The sequence below is a fragment of the Carcharhinus amblyrhynchos genome, chromosome 34, assembly GCF_965287045.1.
Source record: "Carcharhinus amblyrhynchos chromosome 34, sCarAmb.v2.hapA, whole genome shotgun sequence".
Lineage (NCBI taxonomy): Eukaryota > Metazoa > Chordata > Chondrichthyes > Carcharhiniformes > Carcharhinidae > Carcharhinus > Carcharhinus amblyrhynchos.
Genome location: NC_137357.1, coordinates 4,785,534 through 4,807,804, shown reverse-complemented (window position 1 = coordinate 4,807,804; position 22,271 = coordinate 4,785,534). Strand labels below are relative to the sequence as shown.

The following is a 22,271-nucleotide window of genomic DNA, read 5'->3' as shown; positions in this document are numbered from 1 at the left end:
CACCTCAAAGTCAAAATTAGTTAGGTTGTTCCCTCTGCTTCCATCAGGCAGCTCAAACTATTTGTTCCAAGCGTGAAGTGCCTTGCTTTAGCTAGAAGAATGGCATCATCTCGGCTGCAAACATAGTCATTCTCATAATCCACCTCCCGTTTCAATAACTGGGGCCAAAGCAGGAATAATCCAAGGTCCGCCGGAGGCAACAGCAGCTGCCCTACTTTATCTCTCCCTCAGAACTCTCCCTCCTCTGGAGTTGCAATTGTTCTTTGCACCCATCCCATAGTTGAAGTGGCGGTTGCCAAAAGGAAAAGGCCAATAGCTTTTGGAACTGTAAAGAAATACAGCAGCAATGCAATACCAGATTATTATAATTGAAGTCTGCGGGGTTAAGAGGAACATCCGCAGGAAGGATACGCAAGTGGGTCAAGGACAGGAAAGTGGTGCTGTTGGATGGACTGGGTGCTATGCGCCAAGGGTCGATTTTGCACTTATTAATTAAATTAACTAGCCTTGGGTGTAGAGGGCAATGTTATAACGTTTATGGATGACACAAAAGTCAGCACCATCGCAGATTCTGCTTAGGACAGCTACGCTTTTCGGAGGGGCAGGCAGGACGATGAAATGAGCAAATATTTGGCGGCTGGAGTTCCACACGGAGAAATGTGAAGTGATCGATTTCTAATGAGGACTAATATGGAAGGACAGTTTACTGTAAACGAATCAAATCTGAAGTACAGAGGAGCAGGGGGATCTTGGCGTCCATGTATACAAATCCTTAAAGTGGTACCGCAATGTTCTCTTCCTCCATTGGCAGGATGTAGCCACTGCTGGCAAGGTCAACCTTTATTACTCATCCTACTTCCTGCAGTCTCTTGAATTGCTGCAGCCTGTGTACTGATTGTACATCCACAACACAACTGGAGAGTGTCTTCAAGAATGCTGACCCAGCAATAATGAAGAAATGGCAATCAATTTCAAAGTCCAATGATGAGTAACTTGGTGCGGAACTTGCTTGTGGTGTTTCCACAGGCTCTCCAACCTTGGCCTTATATAAGACAATAAAAGGTGTGGATAAAGTAGACGCGGAGCGGATGCTTCCTCTTGGGGGCATTGTAGGCTGAGAGGCCACAGTCTAAAGATAAGTGGCAGCAAGTTTAAAACAGAACTGAGGAGAAACTCCTTCTCCCGAAGGGTTGTGAATCTGTGGAATTTGCTACCCCAAAGTGCGGTGATCACTGGGACAGTGAATAAATTTAAGGAGGAGTTAAACAGATTTTTAATTGATAATAGGTTGAAGGGTGATGGGGAGAAGGCAGAAAATGGGGATGAGGAGCATATCAGCCATGATCGAATGGCAGAGCAGACTCGATGGGCCAAGTGACCTAATTCAGCTCTGAAATCTCATGAACTTATCGGCACAGAGATAAAAGAAACAAAAGTAACGTGAAGACACGTGAGTGGTTACGATTTGAAATTTGGAGGGTGGTGGAGGGAAGGTTCTCAAACATTCAAAAGGGAACTACACTGATCTGAAAAGGAAGACTGTCCAAGGGGAGAAAGTGAAGGCACTTGGCTAATGGCTCACTCAGAGCTGGTGCAAACATGATGGGTGAAACGGCATCGTTCTGCACCATAATAATTCTGTAACCCAATGGTGCTCTTGGAAGGTGACACTGAAGGTGCCCTGGCAAATTGTGGCACTGCACCTTGCAGATCGCAGATGTGGCACGTGTTGGTGCAGAGATTGAATATAATGCAATGCTAGCTGCTACATCCTGGATGGTGTTGGGCTTAAGTGCTATTGGAGTAGTGCTCATCTAAGCAAATGGCAAGTATGCCATCTTACTTCGAACTTTTGCCTTATAGATGTTGAACAGGCAAGTTAGAAAGTAAGTGACTCAATACAAATAGCAAGCCTCTGATCTGTTTTTAAACTCATAGTAACTGTCCCCTCGATTCCCCTCTTATTTAAGAATCTATATCTACATCAGCTTTGAATATATTCAATCACCCAGCCTACACCGCTCTCCAGGGGAGGGAATTCCAAATATTCACAATCTGGGAAAAAAATTTTCTCATCTGTCTTCAGTCAGAGACCGACATTAAGAGATCTCTTCGGGCAGCACAGTAGTTAGTACTGCTGTCTCACACAGCCAAGGACCTGGGTTCGATTCCCAGCTTTGGGTAACTGTCTATGCAGAGTCTGCATGTTCTCCCCGTGTCTGCATGGATTTCCTCCGGGAGCTCCGGTTTCCTCTCAAAGTCCCAAGATGTGCGGGTTAGTTGGATTGGCCATGCTAAATTGTCCCTTAGTGTCCAAAGATGTGCGGGTTAGGTGGGTTAGCTAGCCAATCCTCCTACATTTATGGTAATATATCACCCCTAATACCACCCTGTACAGTAATTGCTAATATATCACCTTTAGTGATGAAATACACAACATCTACTGGTTCTCCTTTATCCTCCCTGCTTGTTACATCCACAAAGAACTCTAATACATTTAGTGAACAAAAGTTCCCTTTCATAAAACCATGTTGACTCTGCCTGATTGTATTAGGATTCTTCTAAACATCCTGCTACTTCTTTAGGAATGGATTCCAGCATTTTCCCAATGACAAATGTTCACGTAAAACTGGCCGACTGTTCCTGCTTTCTGCCCAACTCGTATCTTGAATAGAGGCATAAGATTTGCGTTGAGGAACTCCTCCAGTGATGTCCTGGGGCGGGGGGGCAGAGATGATTGGTCTCCAATAACAAAAAGCATCTTCCGTTGTGCAAGCTATGTCCCCAGTGGAGAGCTTTCACCGATTTCCATCTAAGTTAATTTTGCGAGCACTCCATGATGCCATAATCAAGTGCTGCCTTGACTTCAAGTGCAGTCACTCTCACTTTAATCTCTGGAATTCAGCTCCTTCGTCTACGTTTGGACCAAGACAGTCATGAGGTCTGGAGCCCAATGATACAGATGGAAGCCAAGTTGATCATTGATGAGCAGGACTTTGTTGGATAAGTGTTGCTTGATAAAACTGTCAACGGCATCTTCCATCTCTTTGCCGATAAGCAAGAGCAGATTGACAATTGGTCAGATTGAATTTGCCATGTTTTTGAGAAGACGTGCTTGGGCAATTTTCTAACCTGTCAGGGGTATGCCAGTACTGTCGGTGTTCTGGAATAGCTCGGTTACAGATGCAGCTAGTTCTGCAGCACAGGTTTTCAATAACATAGCTGGGATGATTTTGGATCAGAAAGCATTTACAATCTCAGCTGAAGACCAGATTTGTGTTGTTGGGACTATAGGGGGAGGCCAAGGTGGATCATTCACTTGGTTGAAAATAGTTGCAAGCACTTCACAGTCTTGCCTTTTAAATTTAGGTGCTAGGTTGAGGAGCGACCTGATAGAGGTTTACAAGATTATGATTGGCATGGACAGAGTGGATAGTCAGATGCTCTTTCCTAGGGTAAAAAAGTCAAGTACTGGGGGACACAGGTTTACAGTGCATGGGGAAAAGTTTAGAGGAGATGTACGAGGCAAGTTTTTTTTTACAGAGGGTGGTGAATGTCTGGAACGCGCTGCCCGAGGAGGTGGTGAGAGCAGGTATGTTAGCGGCATTCAAGGAGCAACTAGACGAATACATAAATAGGATGGGAATGGAAGGATACGGATGCTGTAAGTGCATTCGGTTTTAGTTAGGCAGGCATCATGACTGGCGCAGGCTTGGAGGGCCAAAGGGCTGTTCTTAGGCTGTAGGTTCTTTATTACACCTTTGAAAATGGAAGCGGTAACTGAGCTGTCTTCTTCCATTAGTTGTTCAATTATCCACCACTAGTCATGACTGGATGTGGCGGCTCTGGAGAGGTTTGATCTGATGCATTGATAGCGGAATTGCTTATTTCTAACCACAGCACATGGCTTCCCCTGCTTAGCATGTCTGAAGCTCTATGTTGTATTTTCAGGAGGTTGGCAGTTCCATTTTAGCCTGTTCAGCTTCTGGCACGCTCGTTTGCGCTCATTAATCCAGGGTTGCCTCCCCCAAACTTTTATACTCCTATATAACAGGAAGGGATATACCAGGCCATGAGGTTAAATAATAGTGGCATACAATTCAGCCGTTACTGACGCCCAGTGGATGAATGCACAATTTTGAGCTGCCAGATCTATTCTGAATCGATCCCATTTAAAATGGTAGTTATGCCACACAATACAACGAAAGATGTCCTCAGTGTGAAGACGGAACGGTACAAAGTTGATAAGATCAGTAAAAAAAAAGCACATTACATCCAAATTAATATGGTTATTAAACTAATAGATGAGCTATTTGGGTTTATAAATAGAGGAAAAAAAAGCAAAACGTAAGTGATTGGTCAGGCCTCAGCTGACGTAGCATGACCCACATTCTGTGCCCCACACTTCAGAAAAGATGGGGAAAGCCTTTGGAAAGATACCAGGAATGAGGAATTTCAGTTAAAATATAGAACATAGAAAAACAGCACAAACAGGCCCTTCGGCCTACAAGCTGCACCGAATATGTCCCGACCTACTCGGCTTACCTGTAACCCACTATCTTACTAAGTCCCATGTACTTATCCAAAAGTCTCTTAAAAGACCCCATCGAATCCACCTCCTCCACCACCACCCTCAGTGAAAAACTTACCCCTGACATCTCCTCTGTACCTACTCCCCAGCACCTTAAACCTGTGTCCTCTTGTGGCAGCCATTTCAGCCCTGGGGAAAAAGCCTCTGAGAATCCACTCGATCAATAACTCTCAACATCTTATAAACCTCTACCAGTTATCAAGAGAAGATGGAAAGGTCAGGACTGTTGGGTTTAAGAGATGGTGGAAGAGAAGTTTACGGTTGCGTTTTGTTGGCAGTAATTAGGGAAACCCTACTCCCACTGGCGAGTGGGTCAATAATCAGAGATATGGGATTCAAAATCATTGGAAAACACCAAAAGGGCAGTTGAGAAATGTTTCAACAGTTCTCATGATCTGAAATGCTCTACCTAAAAAAAAAGATGGTAAAAGTGGGTTCCATCAATAATTTTAAAAAGGAAACTGGACAAGTACTCAAGGATAAGGAACTTAACAGGGTTGCTAACGATACATGAAGGTTTAACAGTAAGCATGACTGCTCTTTCAAAGGACCAGCAGACCAGAGGGGCCAAATGGCCTCCTCCTGTGCTATCAGTTTTAATGGATCTACGAAGTGTCAGTATGTCTCACAGAAAATGGCATTTTAACCTGTCACCAACTATATTTAAGGTCAGGTTAAGTTGCTTAAAGTAAAAGAACAATTGCCCAAGAAACATCGAAATTATTGAGCCCCTGCTGATACAGTCTATGCAAAATGCAGTTAAAACCTTTTAGAGTATCAATGAAAATGAACTATATTGTACTTACCTGAACAGAAAACTTGAAAACAAAAAGGTTTAGAAAAGTACAGCAACGTATAGAGTTACATTTAACAAGGAGAATGTTACTTCGTGGGGAACAAACAAAAGAATTCACTAACATCAATTAGTGTTAAAAGAAATTAGACTTTCCATGCAACTCAAAGAAACACTCTTGTTGATGGTGCTTTCCTGACCCAATACTGCCAAGCTTTTATGGGGCAGAACACTTTGGAAAAAATGAAGTTTTACCTCAGAATTCCTACAACGCAGAAGGAGGACATTTGGCCCAGCGAATCTGCACCGACCTCAATCCCCAGTCACATCAATTACTAACCCAAAATCAGCACAGGAGAATTTCTATCTTCCAAAACAGACTCGGTTTTACTTTCTGGGAAGTAGTTGAGTTGCTAATTCACACTGCTCACAACCGCTACCTACGATTGTGCACAATACAATACGCGCAAAGAACATGACACCCCCGCCCACCCACCCCACCCGTTCGACCATATTACTGATCATCACTTGGTGACTGGGCCACCTTGGTGGTCACAGGAAACTTCAGCAGGGCTAACCAGCAGAATACACTCTGTCAATACATACTCCAGGTTTTCCACCGAAGAACTAATATCTTTCGCAGCACTGGGATGCTGCAAAACATTTTTTTTTGAACGATAGCCACTGTTGTAACCTCGCAAAATGCAGCAGCCAATTTTGTTCAAAATATGGTCCACAGACAGCAAGGAATGGAATAAGAAGACCATCTATTTTACTGACATTGTATCATGGACAAGTATCATCCAAACACTGGGAGAACACCCTTGCAGGAGGCACAGTGGCACTGCCACCTCACAGCACCAGGGACTGGGTGCGATTCCCGGTTTGGGTCATGTCTGTGCAGAGTCTGCATGTTCTCCCTGTGTCTGCGTGGGTTTGCTCTGGGTGCTCTGGTTTCCCCACCATAGTCCGCATGACATGCTGGTTAGGTGCTAAATTCTCATTCAGTGTAACCCGAACAGGCACCACAGCGTGGCGACCAGGGGATTTTCACAGTAACTTCATTGTAGTGTTTATGTAAGCCTACTTGTGACACTAATAAACAAACTTGATAAACTTTGCCCCTCTTTTCCAAAACAAAAAAGCCCCGAAATCTTTGACATCCACTTCAGGGGCCAGATGTTATAACAATAATATGGGATTAAAAAGTCTCCATTTGAAATGTGATTGTTAATTCTGTACTGCAAATTCTGTATGCAAGATCCAGGAGTAATTTACAGTGTAAATCTAGTCCCATGGGAATGACATGAGGACGACATCAACCCTCTTCATTTGGATCCTGAACACAAACATAGAAGATAGGAGCAGGAGGCCATTTGGCCCTTCCAGCTTGCTCCACCAGTCATCATGACCATAGCTGATCGTCCAACTCAATAGCCTAATCCTGCCTTTTCCCCATAATCTTTGATCCCATTCACCCTAAGTGTTACATCCAAACTGCCTCTTGAATACATTCACTGTTTTGGCATCAACTACTTCCTGTGGTAATGAATTCCACAGGCTCACCACTCTTTTGGTGAAGAAATGTCTCCTCACCTCTGTCCTAAATGGTCTACCTCGAATTCTCAGACTGTGACCCCTAATCCTGCACTCCCCCACCACTGGGAACATCTTCCCTGCATCTAGTCCTGTTAAAATTTTCTAAGTCTCTTTTATAATTCCCTCCCTCATTCGTCTGAACCCCAGCGAAAACAATCCGAGCCTAGCCCATCTCTCCTCATACATCAGTCCCGCCATCTCGGAATCAGCCTGGTAAACACAACAGGAGGAATTTCCTTTTAGTGCTACATTCGACTCCAGATTTCACTTCGAACATACCAAATTATTCTAGCCCACCAAACTATGAAGCCTTCTGACTGAATTTTAAATTAGCCCTGAAGGAGTAAACTCTCAGATCACAAGTCCCAAATATATACACCTAAGTGCCGAACAAAAACCCTCTCTCCAATCTGCAACCGTGCAAACTCCAGTATATTGCGATAGCTGCCTAGTTCCCAAGTTTGTTTTTTTCTTCTATCAATTCGTGGTACATGGGCGTCACTGGCTGGTTCAGCATTTATTGCCCATCCCTAGTTGCCCTTGGAGGGCAGTTGAGAGTCAGCTACATTGTTGTGGCTCTGGAGTCACATGCAGGCCAGACTAGGTAAGGACAGCAAATTTCCTTCCCTAAAGGACATTATTGACCCAGATGGGTTTTTCAGACTATTGACAATGGTTTCACACTCATCTTAATTTCAGATTTTTTTTTAAACTGAATTCAAATTCTACCATCTGCCGTGGTGGGATTCGAACCTGGGTCCCCAGAACACTGAGTTTCTGGATCAATAGTCTACTGATAATATCACTCGGCCATTGCTTACCCTTTTATAAAGGGGGACACAACGATCAAAGAATCTAAGAGCACTGCAATGTTTGATGCAAAAATATCTGAGCTCACTCAAATTAAAATGGTTAAAATATTACACAGGTTGCAGTTTTGACTTAAAAAAAAAGTGAAACTGAGTATTCTACCCAAACTACCTACCAGCTTCTTCACCCCTCTCACACTCAATAGGGCTGTTAGCAAATGGCTTTCCACTGGAGTAACCTTGCAGAAGTTGAAACAAGGTAAAAGCTTGCAGAATCAAACAGCTTACAACTGTTCGCTGTTAAAGCCCATTTAAAGGAAACTCTAAGTTTTTGGACTTAATTAAATACAGTGATTGGTAGCTACAAGATACAATGCTTTACTAAAAGATGAAGGCACTTTGGGACGTCACTGTAGTTAGCATTGCTGCCTCACAGCAGCAGGAACCCGGGTTCAATTCCCGGCTTGGGTCACAGTCCGTGTGGAGTTTGTTCAGTCTCCACGTATCTGTGCGGGTTTTCTCCGGGTGCTCCGGTTCCCTCCCACAGTCCAAAAGATGTGCTGGTTAGGTGCTAAATTCTCCCTCAGGCACCGGAGTATGGCGGCTCAGGGATTTTCACAGTAACTTCATTGCAGTGTTAATGCAAGGCTACTTGTGACTAATAAATAAATAGCAAACTTTTAAAAGGCAACTACCAACACAAAGTGAAAAAAAAATTGAGATTTAAGGCCTTAGAACACAGAAGGAATAATATCAGCAGCCAGGTTATTGAACCCAGCCCCAACATTGCATAGCTGATGTCTGGATGAAGCAACAATTATTTCCTACAATTAGCCAAAATGGTGGAAGATTTTAAGACAGCTGACCCCTCACCATCCTAAGCCACCCTAATTTTTTTTAGGTACTCTCTATATCTGCTGCAAGCGCTGCAGAAACATGCTCTCTGAATACGTGCAGTGGCATTGTATTATTCTGAAAAATCTTGCAAAAGAACTGCAATTTAAGCCACCAGAGAGCTCCAGAAACTTTTACTTTGGAAAAAACCCATTGAAAGGATTGACCACTTTTCTCAGGAGGAAAGAGACGCCAAATATTTGTTGGAGTTCATAAGATAAGGGAGCAGAATTAGGCCACTCAGTCCGTCAAGTCTGCTCTGCCATTCGATCATGGCTGATATGCTCCTTATTCTCCTGCCTTCTCTCTATAACCCTTCAACCCCATAGCATTTAAAAATCTGTCTAACTCCCCCTTCAATTTACTCTGTCCCAGCATCCACCACACTTTGGGGTAGCGAATTCCACAGAATAGCAACTCTTTGGGAGAAGTAGCTTCTCCTCAACTCTGTTTTAAATTTGCTACCCCTTATCCTAAGACTATAACCTCTCGTCCCAGAATGCCCCACAACAGGAAGCATCCGCTCCACGTCTACTTTATCATCTTGTATACCTCAATTTGATCTCCTCTCATTCTTCTCAATTCCAGAGAGTCTAGGCTAAACTGTTCAATCTCTCTTCATACAACAAACCCCTCATCTCTGGAATCAATCTGGTGAACCTCCTCTGACCTGCTTCCAATGCCACTACATCTTTCCTTAACTAAGGGGACCAAAACTGTGCACAATGCTCCAGGTGCGGCCACACCAGTGCCTTGTACAGTTGCAACAATACGTCTTAATCTTATATTCTATTCCTTTAGCTTTCACCATCAACATTCCATTTGCTTTCTTATCAACATGATGCTGTTTGGGTAAGCTTAAAAATTGATATTTTAAGCTCCACATTCCCTCAAATCAACTACACAATCGCTTGCTGCATTCCAAAGTCTTCCGAATGACAAATATACTTTTGTTTTTAATGTCAGCAACTCTGCAGAGGTAAAAGCAAGGTACCAAGTTGAAGGGAAAGCTCTCAAGCAGGCCCTTTCATATCTCCATCCCCGCGTCTCAGGATAGAACTTAACACAAGATGGTTTGTTCTTAACTTTTACGCCCTAGACATCTTTTGAAACTGCAGAACAAGCTGTTTTTAGTTTGAGAGTTCAGTTTTCAGCCCCCGAGTTTTATTGAGTTCAGCTGCAAAATGGTGTCTCACACGGGCGGTTAAACCCAGTTAAAATATTGTGTAAAATGCGCCAAAGTGCAGCAGTCTACTGCGGAGGTGGGTGAAACAAGACTGTACGCTTGCTTAGGGTATTGCAGCGTTTTAAAATGCACTGACATTTAACAGGAAGTTAGAGGGTTCTGATGATGGGAAGGGTGTCACTGCATTCCAATTCACACAGCAACACTGAAATGGTCACGGGTTACTGCTTTAAACATTATTTAACATACTAATGTCGAACAGCGAAAAGAGCTCTCACTAAGGTACACTTACGATATTCTTCCAAATGGTGCAAAAGCTGCTTTTATATCTTCTGTGGTGATTTCTGGACTCAAGTCGCCCACAAATACGTGGAAATGATCTGTGGAAAATTGGAGAATGCAAATTTCCAGAATTAAAATAAAACACAAAGCTTAAAAGCCCAAAATGTCACTAGGTAGCGCAAAATATGAATACTGCTGAAAAGAGAGAGACATGCTGCTGACGTTTTTCATCTTGCACTCATCAGGACAAACATGAGGATCCCAAATTTCAAACCATCATAGCAATTTATATAGGTTTGAAATTTGGCATTCTTGCGATTCTCCTGATGAGTGCCCAAGCCGACAAGTTTTGGCAACTTGCCTCCCTTCTTGGATGGTTCGTTGGCACAGTGGTTAGCACTGCTGCCTCTCAGAGACAGGGGCCCAGTTTTCATTCCAGCCTCAGATGACTGTGTGTGGAGTTTGCACATTCTCCCCATTTCTGCATGGGTTTCCTCCGGGTGTCCAATTTCCTCCCACAGTCCAAAGATGTGTAGGTGGATTGGTCATGCTAAATTGTCCCCTGGTGTCCAAAGATCTGTAAGTTAGGTGGTTTGGTAATGCTAAGTTGTCCTTTAGTGTCCTAAGATGTGCTGGTTAGGTGGATTGGCCATGCTAAATTGTCCCATGTCCAAAGATGTGTCAGTTAGGTGGATTGGCCATGCTAAATTGCCCGTTAGCATCCAAAGATGGGCAGGTTAGGGGGAATTGGCCATGCTAGATTGTCTCTTTGTGCCCAAAGATGTGTGGGTTAGGTGGTTTGGCCATGCTAAATTGCCCTTTAGTGCCTAAAGATGTGCAGGTTAGGTGGATTATAAGAACATAAGAAAATAAGAAATAGGAGCAGAAGTAGGCCATCCAGCCCTTCGAGCCTGCCCCGCCATTCAATAAGATCATGGCTGATCTGTCGTGGCTCAGTTCCACATTCCCGCCCTCTCCCCATAACCCTTAATCCCCTCGCTTATCAAAAACCCATCAACCCGCGTCTTAAAAATATTTAGCGAGGCAGCCTCCACCACTTCAACGGGCAGAGAATTCCAGAGATTCACCACCCTTTGAGTGAAGAAGTTCCTCCTCAACTCTGTTCTAAACCACCCCCCCCTTTATCTTGAGGCTGTGCTCCCTAGTCCTACTGTCCTCTCTGAGTGGGAAGAGTCTCTCCACCTCTATCCTATCCATCCCATTCATCTGATTGGCTATGCTAAACATACAGGGTTACAGGGACAGGGCAGTGGGAGGGGTGGGCCTGGGTAAGATACTCTTTTGGCAAGTCAGTGCATTTAATGGGCCGGAAGGCTTTCTTCTGCACTGTAGGGATTCTATGGTTCTCATCAGCACTCAGGGCTGAAACTGTAAAATCTATTACAGTCCACAGAGATTGAACAGAACTTCATGAGAAGTACACATTGACAAAACAAAAACAAGAGCACTTGTGTCCATAAAGGCACACAGATGCTGGAATGTATACTGAAAGGATCTTCCCTTGAAGGCAAACTTGAAAAACAGGTTTTGCTAATTACCAACAATAAGCCAACAACAGCTACAAATCAATGATGCACAATGAGATCAGCCCATTCCGACACTTCCTGCCAAATGCATTTTGTGGAAGGGCAGGTTGGAAACATAAGTGACAACGTTAATAAGGTTTCTGTGCCAGACGCTTTGCCATTGGGTCCGATTGTGCGCTCAGTACTGACACCTGATAGTTTAATTATCAGGTTGCTGCATTCAGAACATGCTAAAACTCCTGTCTGTCAAGATTGTCGATGCAGACACACAGCTGGAATGAGGGCAGATCCTTCACACGCTTGAAAATGTTGACCAGACCGATCAACGAAGATATATTTCAAAGAGGATGCCTTCCTCGCAAGTAATGGGCAGCAATTACAAGTTGCAAATGTACGTAGGCACAAGGCTGACATTACGACACATATGTGGAATGGCTAATAGCACAGGTATTACTACAGCTGGATCTTATGGTTCTTCAAATTCATGACACTTTGAGAAAGAAGTCGCTCCCACTCTAATTGAGCCCAGCTAATTCTAGCAAAGTGAGCTTTGTTGATTGAGGGCAATTCTTGACTGGGGCGGCATGGCGGCACAGTGGTTAGCATTGCTGCCTCATGGCATCAGTGACCTGGGTTCGATTCCCAACATGGCTCACTGTCTGTTTGGAGTTTGCACATTCTCCCCATGTCTGTGTGGGTTTCCTCTGAATGCTCTGGTTTCCTTCCACAGTCAGAAAAACGTGCTGGTTAAGTGCACTGGCCATGCTAAAATTCTCCATGTTACCCAAACAGGTGCCAGAGTGTGACGACTAGGGGATTTTTGCAGTAGCTTCATTGTAGTGTTAATGTAAGCCCACTTGTGACAAATAAACAAACTTTAAGCCAAAAGAGAAAATGCTGGAAAATCTCAGCAGGTCTGGCAGCATCTGTAAGGAGAGAAAAGAGCTGACGTTGAGTCCAAATGACTCTTTGACAAAGCTAAAAGGCATAGAAAGTGGGAGACATTTATACTGCAGAGTGAGGAAATGAAAGCTGAGTCACAGCCACAGAAACAAGGGGAAAGGCTCGGGGAATATACTTTAAATAAACTTTAAACTTTATTTTGGGTAAAGTTCTCTTTTCTGTGACCTACTGTGCAGTGCAACTGTTGAGAGCAATAATGCCACGGTTTGTCATAAGAAGAAATTGCATCTTTGCGAGTAGCATTGGTTAAATTTCAGATTTTCGTGTCAATGAAATGACCCACACATGGATAGCAACAGCCAAATGACTTGATGTTGACTTTGGAAAACATACTATCTTGAAACTGCAAGTGAAGATGTAGTATTTCTTCCATATCACCTTCTCTAACATTATACATGACCAGATTAGAGATCTTCCACCATTTCTTGCCAATCACTTTCTGTGTTTCAAATTCTAACTTTCTTAATTAATTCATGGGAGTTGGGCATCACTGGCTAGATCACCACTTTTGCCGATTCTTAGTTGTGCCCTTCAGGTGGTGGTGGTGAGCTGCCTTCCTGAGCTGTTACAGTCCCTATGGTGCAGATACACCCGAAGTGCTGTTCCAGGATTTTGACCCAGTGACAATGAAGGAATGGCTGATACATTTTCAAGTCAGGATGGTGAGTGACTTGGAGGATTAACCAGGTGTGATGTTCTAGCGTATCTACTGCTCTTGTCCTTCTAGGTGGTGATGGCTGTGGGTTTGGAAGGTGCTGCCTCAGGAGCCTTGGTGAGTTGCTGCAGTGCATCCTGTTGATGGCACACACTGCTGCCACTGTGCGTCGGTGATGGAGGGAGTGAATGTTTGTGGATGGGGTGCTGATCAAGTGGGCTGCTTTGTCCTGGATGGTGTCGAGTTTCTTAAACGTTGCTGGAGCCGTATTCATCCAGGCAAGTCGAGAATATTCCATCACACCCCTGACATGTGCCTTTGAACAGGCTTTGAGGAATTAGGGGGTGAGTTACTCCCCACAGGATTCCCAGCCTCTGACATGCTCTTGTAGCCACAGTATACATATGGTTGGTCCAGTTTCCACCCCTCCGAAGCTGTTGATAGTGGAGGATACGAATGCCATTGAATGCTAAGGGAATTGGTCTGATTCTCTCTTGGTGGAGATGCTCATTGCCTGACACTTGTTTGACTCAAATGTTACTTGCCGCTTGTCAGCCCAAGCCTGACTATTGTCCAAGTCTTGTTGTAGTTGGGCATGGACTGCTCCAGTGTCCGAGGTATGCCAAATGGTGTTGAATATCGTGCAGACATCAGCAAACATCCTCACTTCTGATCTCATGATGGAACGAAGGTCATTGATGAACCAGCTGAAGGTGGTTGGACTAGGACACTAACCCTGAGGAACTCCTGCAACAACATCCTGAAGCTGAAGCTGCGATAACTGACCCCCAACAATCACAACCATCTGTCTTCGTGCCAGTTATGCCTCCAACCGGCAGAGTATTTTGTCTGATTCCCACTGACCCCAGTTTTGCTACCGCACCTTGATCTCAACTTAAATTTCACGTCCAGCCACCCTGGTTTTCCAACGAGAATGGGATACTAAAAGCTGCTGAAAAACACAGGTGGACAAATCACAGACGAAGGCTGCACCCTTCAAACATTTTGCAGCATGCCTGTTACACCGGCCAAATAAAAGTTGAATTTTAAAAGAAAAACACTATTAGTGCAATACTTACTACTCGTGTCTTTCTTTTGGCTACTTGGAGTTGTGGCCCAGTTCACTTTGACTTCCTGAAAATTATTTCATAGAGATTAGAACACAATGGACATTTTAATTCAATAAAGCATTGCACATTCTCTCACAAAAGTTTAGTCTACCCCTGCCTGCTTAGGATACCTCCCTGCAGGAGGTTAAATACTTATGGAGGGCTTTGCTTTCACATTTCGGGATCTTATCCACAATGCCTCTTTTGGAAGCAATATCTGGATAGCAGTTTAAGGTGTACAGTAAATGGCAGAACCCTTAAGAGTATTGACAGGCAGAGGGATCTGGGTACACAGGTCACTGAAAGTGGCAGTGCAGGTGGAGACAATAGTCAAGAAGGCACATGACATGCTTGCCTTCATCGGCCGGGGCACTGAGTTTAAAAATTGGCAAGTCACGTTACAGCTTTATTGAACCTTAGTTAGGCCACACTTGAAATGCAGAGTTCAGTTCTGGTCGCCACACTTCCAGAAGGATGTGGAGGCTTTGGAGAGGGTACAGAAAAGATTTACCAGGATGTTGCCTGGTATAGAGGGCATTTGCTATGAGGCGAGGTTGGAGAAACTTGGTTTGTTCTCACTGGAACGACAGAAGTTGAAGGGTGACAGAATTCTACAAGATTATGAGGGACATGAAGTTTTTTCCCAGGGTCATAGGTTCAAGGAGCAAGGTTTAAAGGAGATGTACAAGGCAAGTTTTGTTTTTACACAGAGGGAGCTGGGTGCCTGGAACTCGCTGCCAGGGGAGATCGTGGAAACAGATATGATGGTGATTTTTAAGGGACTGAACCCATAAGGGACTTAAATGGGCTGAAAAATGGCAGGTGGAGTTTAATGCAGACAAGTGTGAGGTATTGCACTTTGGAAGGACAAACCAAGGTAGAACATACAAGGTAAATGGTAGGACGCTGAAGAGAGCAATAGAACAGCAGGATCTGGGAATACAGGTACATAATTCCTTAAAAGTGGTGTCACAGGTAGATAGGGTCATAAAGAGTGCTTTTGGTACATAGTACTTCGATTTATAAAGGCCAGAGTATAAGAGTTGGAATGTTATGGTGAGGTTGTATAAGACATTGGTGAGGCTGAATTGAGAGTACTGTGCGCAGTTTTGGTCACCTAACTAAAGCAAGGATATTAATAAGGTTGAAAGAATGCAGAGAAGGTTTACAAGGATGTTGCTGGGACTTGAGAAACTGAGTTACAGAAAAAAGTTGAATGGCTAGGACTTTATTCGCTGGAGCTTGGAAGAATGAGGGGAGATTTGATAGAGGTGTATAAAATGACCACGGGTATACAGTGAATGCAAGCAGGCTTTTTCCACTGAGGCTAGGGGAGAAAAAAAAACTAGAGGACATGGGTTAAGGGTGAAGGGGGGAAAAGTTCATAGGGAATATTAGGAGGGGCTTCTTCAGACAGAGTGGTGGGAGCATGGAATGAGCTGCCAGATGAAGTGGTGAAAATGGGCTCACTTTTAACATTTAAGAAAAACTTGGACAGGTACATGGATGAGAGGGGTGTGGAGGAACACGGTCCAGGTGCAGGTCAGTGGGAGTCGGCAGAAAAATGGTTCGGCACAGCCAAGAAGGGCTTGTGCTGTAATGTTCTATGGTTCTATGGACAGCTTGACAAATACATGAATAGGATGGGAATAGAGGGGTATGGTTCCTGGAAGGGCATGGGGTTATACTTCAGTTGGGCAGCCTGGTTGGTGCAGGGTTGGGGGGCCAAAGGGCCTGTTCCTGTGCTGTAATTTTCTTTGTTCTTTGTGAATAGCTGGCGTGGCTGAGGTTTAGATTAATAAGAAATGAGGAAAAAATAAACAATTGTATACAGTGACAAAGCTACATTTAGCTTTAAAAAACTGGCACTGACATTGGAATGTCAGTCTTTTTAATCATAATGGCAATTAATGATTGAAAATTAAGGGGAAGCAGGACACATTATCGGGGCTCTTATACACAGAATACAGGGCAGTAGCAATTCTATTATTATGATAGAGTGCGATAAACTACTGGCATACAATAATTGATTTTGTACATGCCATTTGTCACAATTAGAAAGTTTTCCCTTACTGTTTTGAGCTGTGTGGCTGAATGCAATTGAGACAGAAGAAACAAGATGTGGGGCAAAGGACATGACAACTAACTGTGACACCTCAACCTGAAGACATGTAACATCATACATAGGATGGGCATTATGAAGTATTTTCAGGTTTTTGTTTTTACATAGGATGCATTTGAATTGGCTTGTTAGGAATTTTTTTTACAATTTAAAAATATGTACAACAGTTTAAAAATTCACAGCTAGTTTTGCTCGTTGCTGCAACTGCCAACAAGTCTTTCAAATAGGTTCAGTGTGGCAAGTTAAATCTACGCTCAAATTAAAGTTTCAATCCCAATTTTTTTTTCAGAGAATGAAACACTGAAGCACATCTCACACGAACATGGGAACACTCCGTATTTGCTTATGGTTTGCAAGCAGATTTACTTTTGTGTCCCTGTGCAAGACATCCATTCAAGATGTATGGGCAGCACGGTGGCACAGTGGTTAGCACTGCTGCCTCGCGCGCCAGGGACCCGAGTTCAATTCCAGGCCTTGGGTCACTGTCTGTGTGGAGTCTGCATGTTCTTCCTGTGTCTGCGTGAGTTTCCTCTGGATGCTCTGGTTTCCTCCCACCATCTGAAAGACGTGCTGGTTAGGTTGATTGGTGATGCTACATTAACCCCAGTGTCAGGGGATTAGCAGGATAAAATACCTGGGGTTATGGGGGTCGGACCTGGGGCAGGATTGTGGTCGGAGCAGGCTCAATGGGCCGAATGGCCTCCTTCTGCACTGCAGGGATTTTATGATTCAAGTATTGGAATTTTACTACCACTACCAACAGTGGGCACGGGTGTCGAGAATCGAGTCTCAGCACTGCACAGCAACAACTGAAAGCTTTACACTAATGTAGCTTTGTTGTTCTGATACACTGAGCCCCTTGTGGATTTTCACACTCTTTGCCCCCCCCCCCCAGATTTTCAGCATTCGCATTTTTATCTTTCTGCCACCTCAAAGCTCAAACAAAATTCTTGTGACACCTTTTGACAAACTGAGCCGTGAGGCTTTAAGCGAAATAGTTCACATTTAGGCTACTAAACAGGTTGGCAGAGTTGACAATAACACTATCACAAGCAGCAAACAAAATGAGGACCAGTCTTGGGTGTTACACTGATGAATAATCCTGGACCCAATTCTATTCACAACAGTAAAAACAATGGCAGGCAAAATTCCAGGCGTGTTACAAACATGTGAATGCAGAGAAGCAGCAGACCATGCTGCCCCTCAGACCTACTCTGCTCTTTGCCAAGACCATGGCCAATTGGACTCTGAACTCAACTCTGCTCCCCTGTCTATCTCCGATAACATTTGACTCGCTGGTTAATCAAGCACCTATCTAACTCAGCCTTTTAAAATACACCAGCATGGCGACAGTGGTTAGCATTGCTGCCTCACAGTGCCAAGGACCCGGGTTCAATTCCACCCTCAGTCACCATCAGTGTGGAGTTTGCATGTTCTCCCCATGTCTGCATGGGTTTCCTCTGGATGCTCTGGTTTCCTCCCACAAGGACGTGTGGGTTAGGTTGACTGGCCATGCTGAATTGACCCTAGTGTCAGGAGGATTAGCAGGGTAAATGTGTGGGATTACAGGAATAAAGCCTGGGTGGGGTTATGGCTAGTACAGACTCAATGGGACAAATGGCCTCCTTCTGTACTGCTGGGATTCTATTCTATGGTTCTTCCATATCTGCAGTCGTTTTCCAGAAATCTCCTTGTTCAATGCACATTCCTAAAATGTCAGAGCTGTTACTCCGCTTCTCTCACACAATGCTAAACTTGTGCTCCAATGACAAATTTTTTTCATTGTTGAATTCCCAAGACCCCGTTTTAATCCTGGCTATAATTAGCCCTGACGTATTTTGAATTTTAATCCCAATTTCCAGCCCCGTGGAAACAAAATGTGCCTATTTCTTCATCGATGGATCGTTGGCCCAGAGTGGGTTTTCCCTCATGAAGAGATTGCCTTACGGACGACTGAGGTGATCTGGGAATTGGTGGCCTCAAATTGGTCACTTACATGAAAAAACCTGACACCAAAGGTTGAAGTATGACATTTATTGTTAACTAACACAAGGGGCAGCACGGTGGCACAGTGGTTAGCACTGCTGCCTCACAGCGCCAGGGATCTGGGTTCAATTCGCTGCTTGGGTCACTGTCTGTGGAGTTTGCACATTTTCCCCCGTATCTGTGTGGGTTTCCTCCGGGCGCTCTGATTTCCTCCCAAGATGTGCTGGTTAAGTACATTGACCCAAACAGGCGCTGGAGTGTGGTGACTCGGAGAATTTCACAGTAGCTTCATTGCAGTGTTAATGTAAGCCTTACTTGTGACTAGTAAATAAATTTTTAAAATTAAATTACTTGTGACTGAAGTATTAAAGTAGTGTGAGTATTTTTTTTTAAAGACAGCAGGGCATACAAGAGGGCAAAGTCATACGAATGCCATTACACTCATTACAACTCACCGTTACACTAGATGATAGCTTACCTTACCCATAATTTTCCGTCCATTCATAGCTGCTAATGCTGCTGCTGCATGTCGGTGTTCGTAGAACTCCACAAAGCAATAGGGATCGTTGCCAGTCTGTTAGAACAGGAAAACAAAACCAGATTGATTCTTTCAATAGGGACTTTGCTTAGGAGAGGGATTGGACCGCGATCCAAAACGGGCAGGTAAGGAAAATTCAACAAACCTCAAAAAGAGATACGATTTCACAAGTTACAAGGAAATCATAAACTGAACGCGAACGCCCACACCTGGGCAGCAAGGTGACACAGTGGTGGGTCAGCACGTTGGTTAGCACTGCTGTCTCATAGCGCCAGGGATCCGGGTTCGATTCCCGGCTTGGGTCACTATCTGTGTGAAGTTTGCACATTCTCCCCAGATCTGCGTGGGCTTCCGCCGGGTGCTCTGGCTTCCTTCCACAAAGGTGTGTACGTCAGGTGGATTGGCCATGCTAAATTGCATCTTAGTGTCTGGGGGACTAGCTGGGGTAAATGCATGGGGTTGCAGGGATAGGACCTGGGTGGGATTGTGGTCAGTGCAGACTCAATGGGCCAAATGGCCTCCTTCTGCACTGTAGGGATTCTATGATTCTATGAACGATCAAATCTTGAACGCCAGCAGTGAATTAAATCATCTCTGTTACTTTTCAGAATGTGCTGACATTTTTCAGGGTAAAACTGCAAAGACAGCTGTTAGTCCTCCGCAAGCCTGGGTACCAAGTGTTTGCATGCTTTGACCATGAGGCTCAAGAACGGTTCTGAACCTTACACACTCAATTCCTGCAGGGAATTTGCTTGATTTTAATTTCCTTAAAGCCACAATTGGTCCGTTGTGGCACCCCGTGTGGTTGCAAGGTAGCACAGTGGTTAGCACCGCTGCCTCACAGCGCCAGGGATCTGAGTTCAATGCCCAGTTTGGGTCACTGTTTGTGTGGAGTTTGCAAGTTCTCCCCCATGTCTGTGCGAGTTTCCTTCGGGTGTTCCAGTTTTGTCCTACACTCCAAAGAGATGCAGGTTAGGTGGATTGGCTGTGCTAAACTGCATCTTCATGTCAGGGGGACGAGCTAGGGAAAATGCATGGGATTGCAGGCATAAGGCCTGGGTGGGATTGTGGTCAGTGCAGACTTGATGGACCGAATGGCCTCCTTCTGCACTGTAGGTTCTATGATTCTATGAATGATCAAGTCGAGAACGCCAGTAGTGAATTAAATCATCTCCCCTGTTTCTCTTCGGAATGTGCTGACATTTTTCAGGGTAAAACTGCAAACATCGCTGTTACTCCTCTGCAAACCTGGGCACCAAGTGTTTGACCATGGCTCAAGAACAGTTCCCAACCGTACACCCTCAATTCCATAACACCAGGTTTATTTTGTGGCACGAACTTTTGAAGCGCAGCCCCTTCCTCAGGTGAGTGAAGAGTTCGGTTCACAAAGAGGGCATACATAGACGCAAACTCAATTACAAGATAATGGTTGGAATGCAAATCTTAACAGGTAATCAAGTCTTTACAGGTATAGACAGTGTGACTGGAGAGAAAGTTAAGCACAGGTTAAAGAGGTGTGAATTGTCTCCAACCAGGACAGTTAGTGAGATTTTACAAGCCCAGGCAAGTCATAGGGGTTACAGATAGTGTGACATGAACCCAAGATCCAGTCCTCATGAGTGCCGAACTTGGCTATCAGTCTCTGCTCATGTGGCAGCACAGTGATTCGCATTGCTGCCTCAAGCACCAGGGACCTGGTTGCATTTCGGCTCCAGGGGATGCGGAGTCTGCACATTCTCCTCATGTCTGCAATGGTTTCCTCTGGTTTCCTCCCACAGTCTGAAAAACGTGCTAGTTAGGTGCATTGGCTGTGCTAAAATTCGCCCCTAGTGTACCCGAACAGGCGCTGGAGTGTGGCAACGAGGATTTTCACACTAACTGCACTGCAGTGTTATTATAACCCTAATAAATAAACTTAAAAAAAACTTAAAATGAAACAATAGCTTCTGTCTGTGCAGAGTTTGCACATTCTCCTCGTGTCTGCGAGGGGTTCCTCCCACAGTTCCAAAGATGTTAGGTTTGTTAGGGTTAGGTTGATTGGCCATGCTAAATTGACCTTAGTTTTGGGGGGGATTAGCAGGGTAAATGTGTGGAGTTACGAGGATAGGGTGGGATTATTGCCGGTGCAGGCTCGACGGACCAAATGGCCTCCTATATGGATTGTATGTTTCCCTGGTTAAGATCAGCTTGCGACAACACATGCGAGGAATTAAATCTCAGATTTTCCCAACCATGATGAAATGTGTTCAGGACAGAAATTATGCAACATGATGCAAGATGTGAAGGAAAGTTAACACAAATGGAAAACATGAGTGAATAATTGCTCTCAATCTCTGCCAAGCAAATTAGTATATTAGGCAGATAAACTAAATTCTTGTATTCGAAGTATCAAATTGTGATGCACTACACAAATGAGGTCTCCCACAGTAATTAATTCTTGCTATAAACCGTGATTTATTGCAGCAACATTGTCTTAAAAAGCTCTGACATTTTAAAACATATTTTGTATGATAGTACAGCATCCCTGTCTTGGCAACGAAAGTTTTAGTTCTATTTTTAAGGGGAGAGAGAGCAGTAAACCACTGACTCTGTCTACACTTCCCCCAGATTCAGCAAAGCAGCCAGCGTAATCCATCATCCCATGCACACCGGACATTCTCTCTTCCAGCTTGTACTGTCCAGAAAAAGGTACAAAAGTCTGCAGTCACGTACCAACTAACTCAAAAACAGCTTCTTCTCTGCTGCCATCAGACTTTTGAATGGACCTACCTCGCATTAAGTTGATCTTTCTCTGCACCCTAGCTATGACTGTAACACTACATTCTGCACTCTCTGCTTTCCTTCTCTATCCACAGTATGCTTTGTCTGTATAGCGCACAAGAAACAATACTTTTCACTGTATGCTAACACGTGACACAAGTGAATCAAATCAGTTTCAGTTTTGCATTGCAATAGATCACAATCCAAATTTCTGGTACATTTTAAATAAAGGTTGAAAATGACTTAAAAAGATCATTTCCCACCAGTTATATTTGGATTAAATGCATCCTTTCAATGAATATGACAAACACCTTTAAAAAAAGCAACTGTACCTCAACAATCATTTTACAGCTTTTGCACGGTCCAATCTGACTGAAGAGTTGAAGAATGAGGGCTTCCGTCACATCTCTAGAGAGATTTCCCACATATCTATCAAA

General features: G+C 44.1%; 1 protein-coding gene across 1 annotated transcript in view; it reads right to left on the bottom strand.

Annotated features, from left to right (window-relative positions):
* The window catches only part of LOC145361449 (cytotoxic granule associated RNA binding protein TIA1-like), a 65,670-nt gene that overhangs the window by 22,166 nt on the left and 21,233 nt on the right, over window positions 1–22,271 (bottom strand). Inside the window, exons 2-5 of the mRNA XM_080217267.1 lie at window positions 22,167–22,263; window positions 19,015–19,110; window positions 14,399–14,453; window positions 10,165–10,252 (exon numbers count right to left, since the gene is read on the bottom strand). Of these exons, the coding sequence (XP_080073393.1) occupies window positions 10,165–10,252; window positions 14,399–14,453; window positions 19,015–19,110; window positions 22,167–22,263 (336 nt within the window). The remainder of the gene's footprint in view (window positions 1–10,164; window positions 10,253–14,398; window positions 14,454–19,014; window positions 19,111–22,166; window positions 22,264–22,271) is intronic.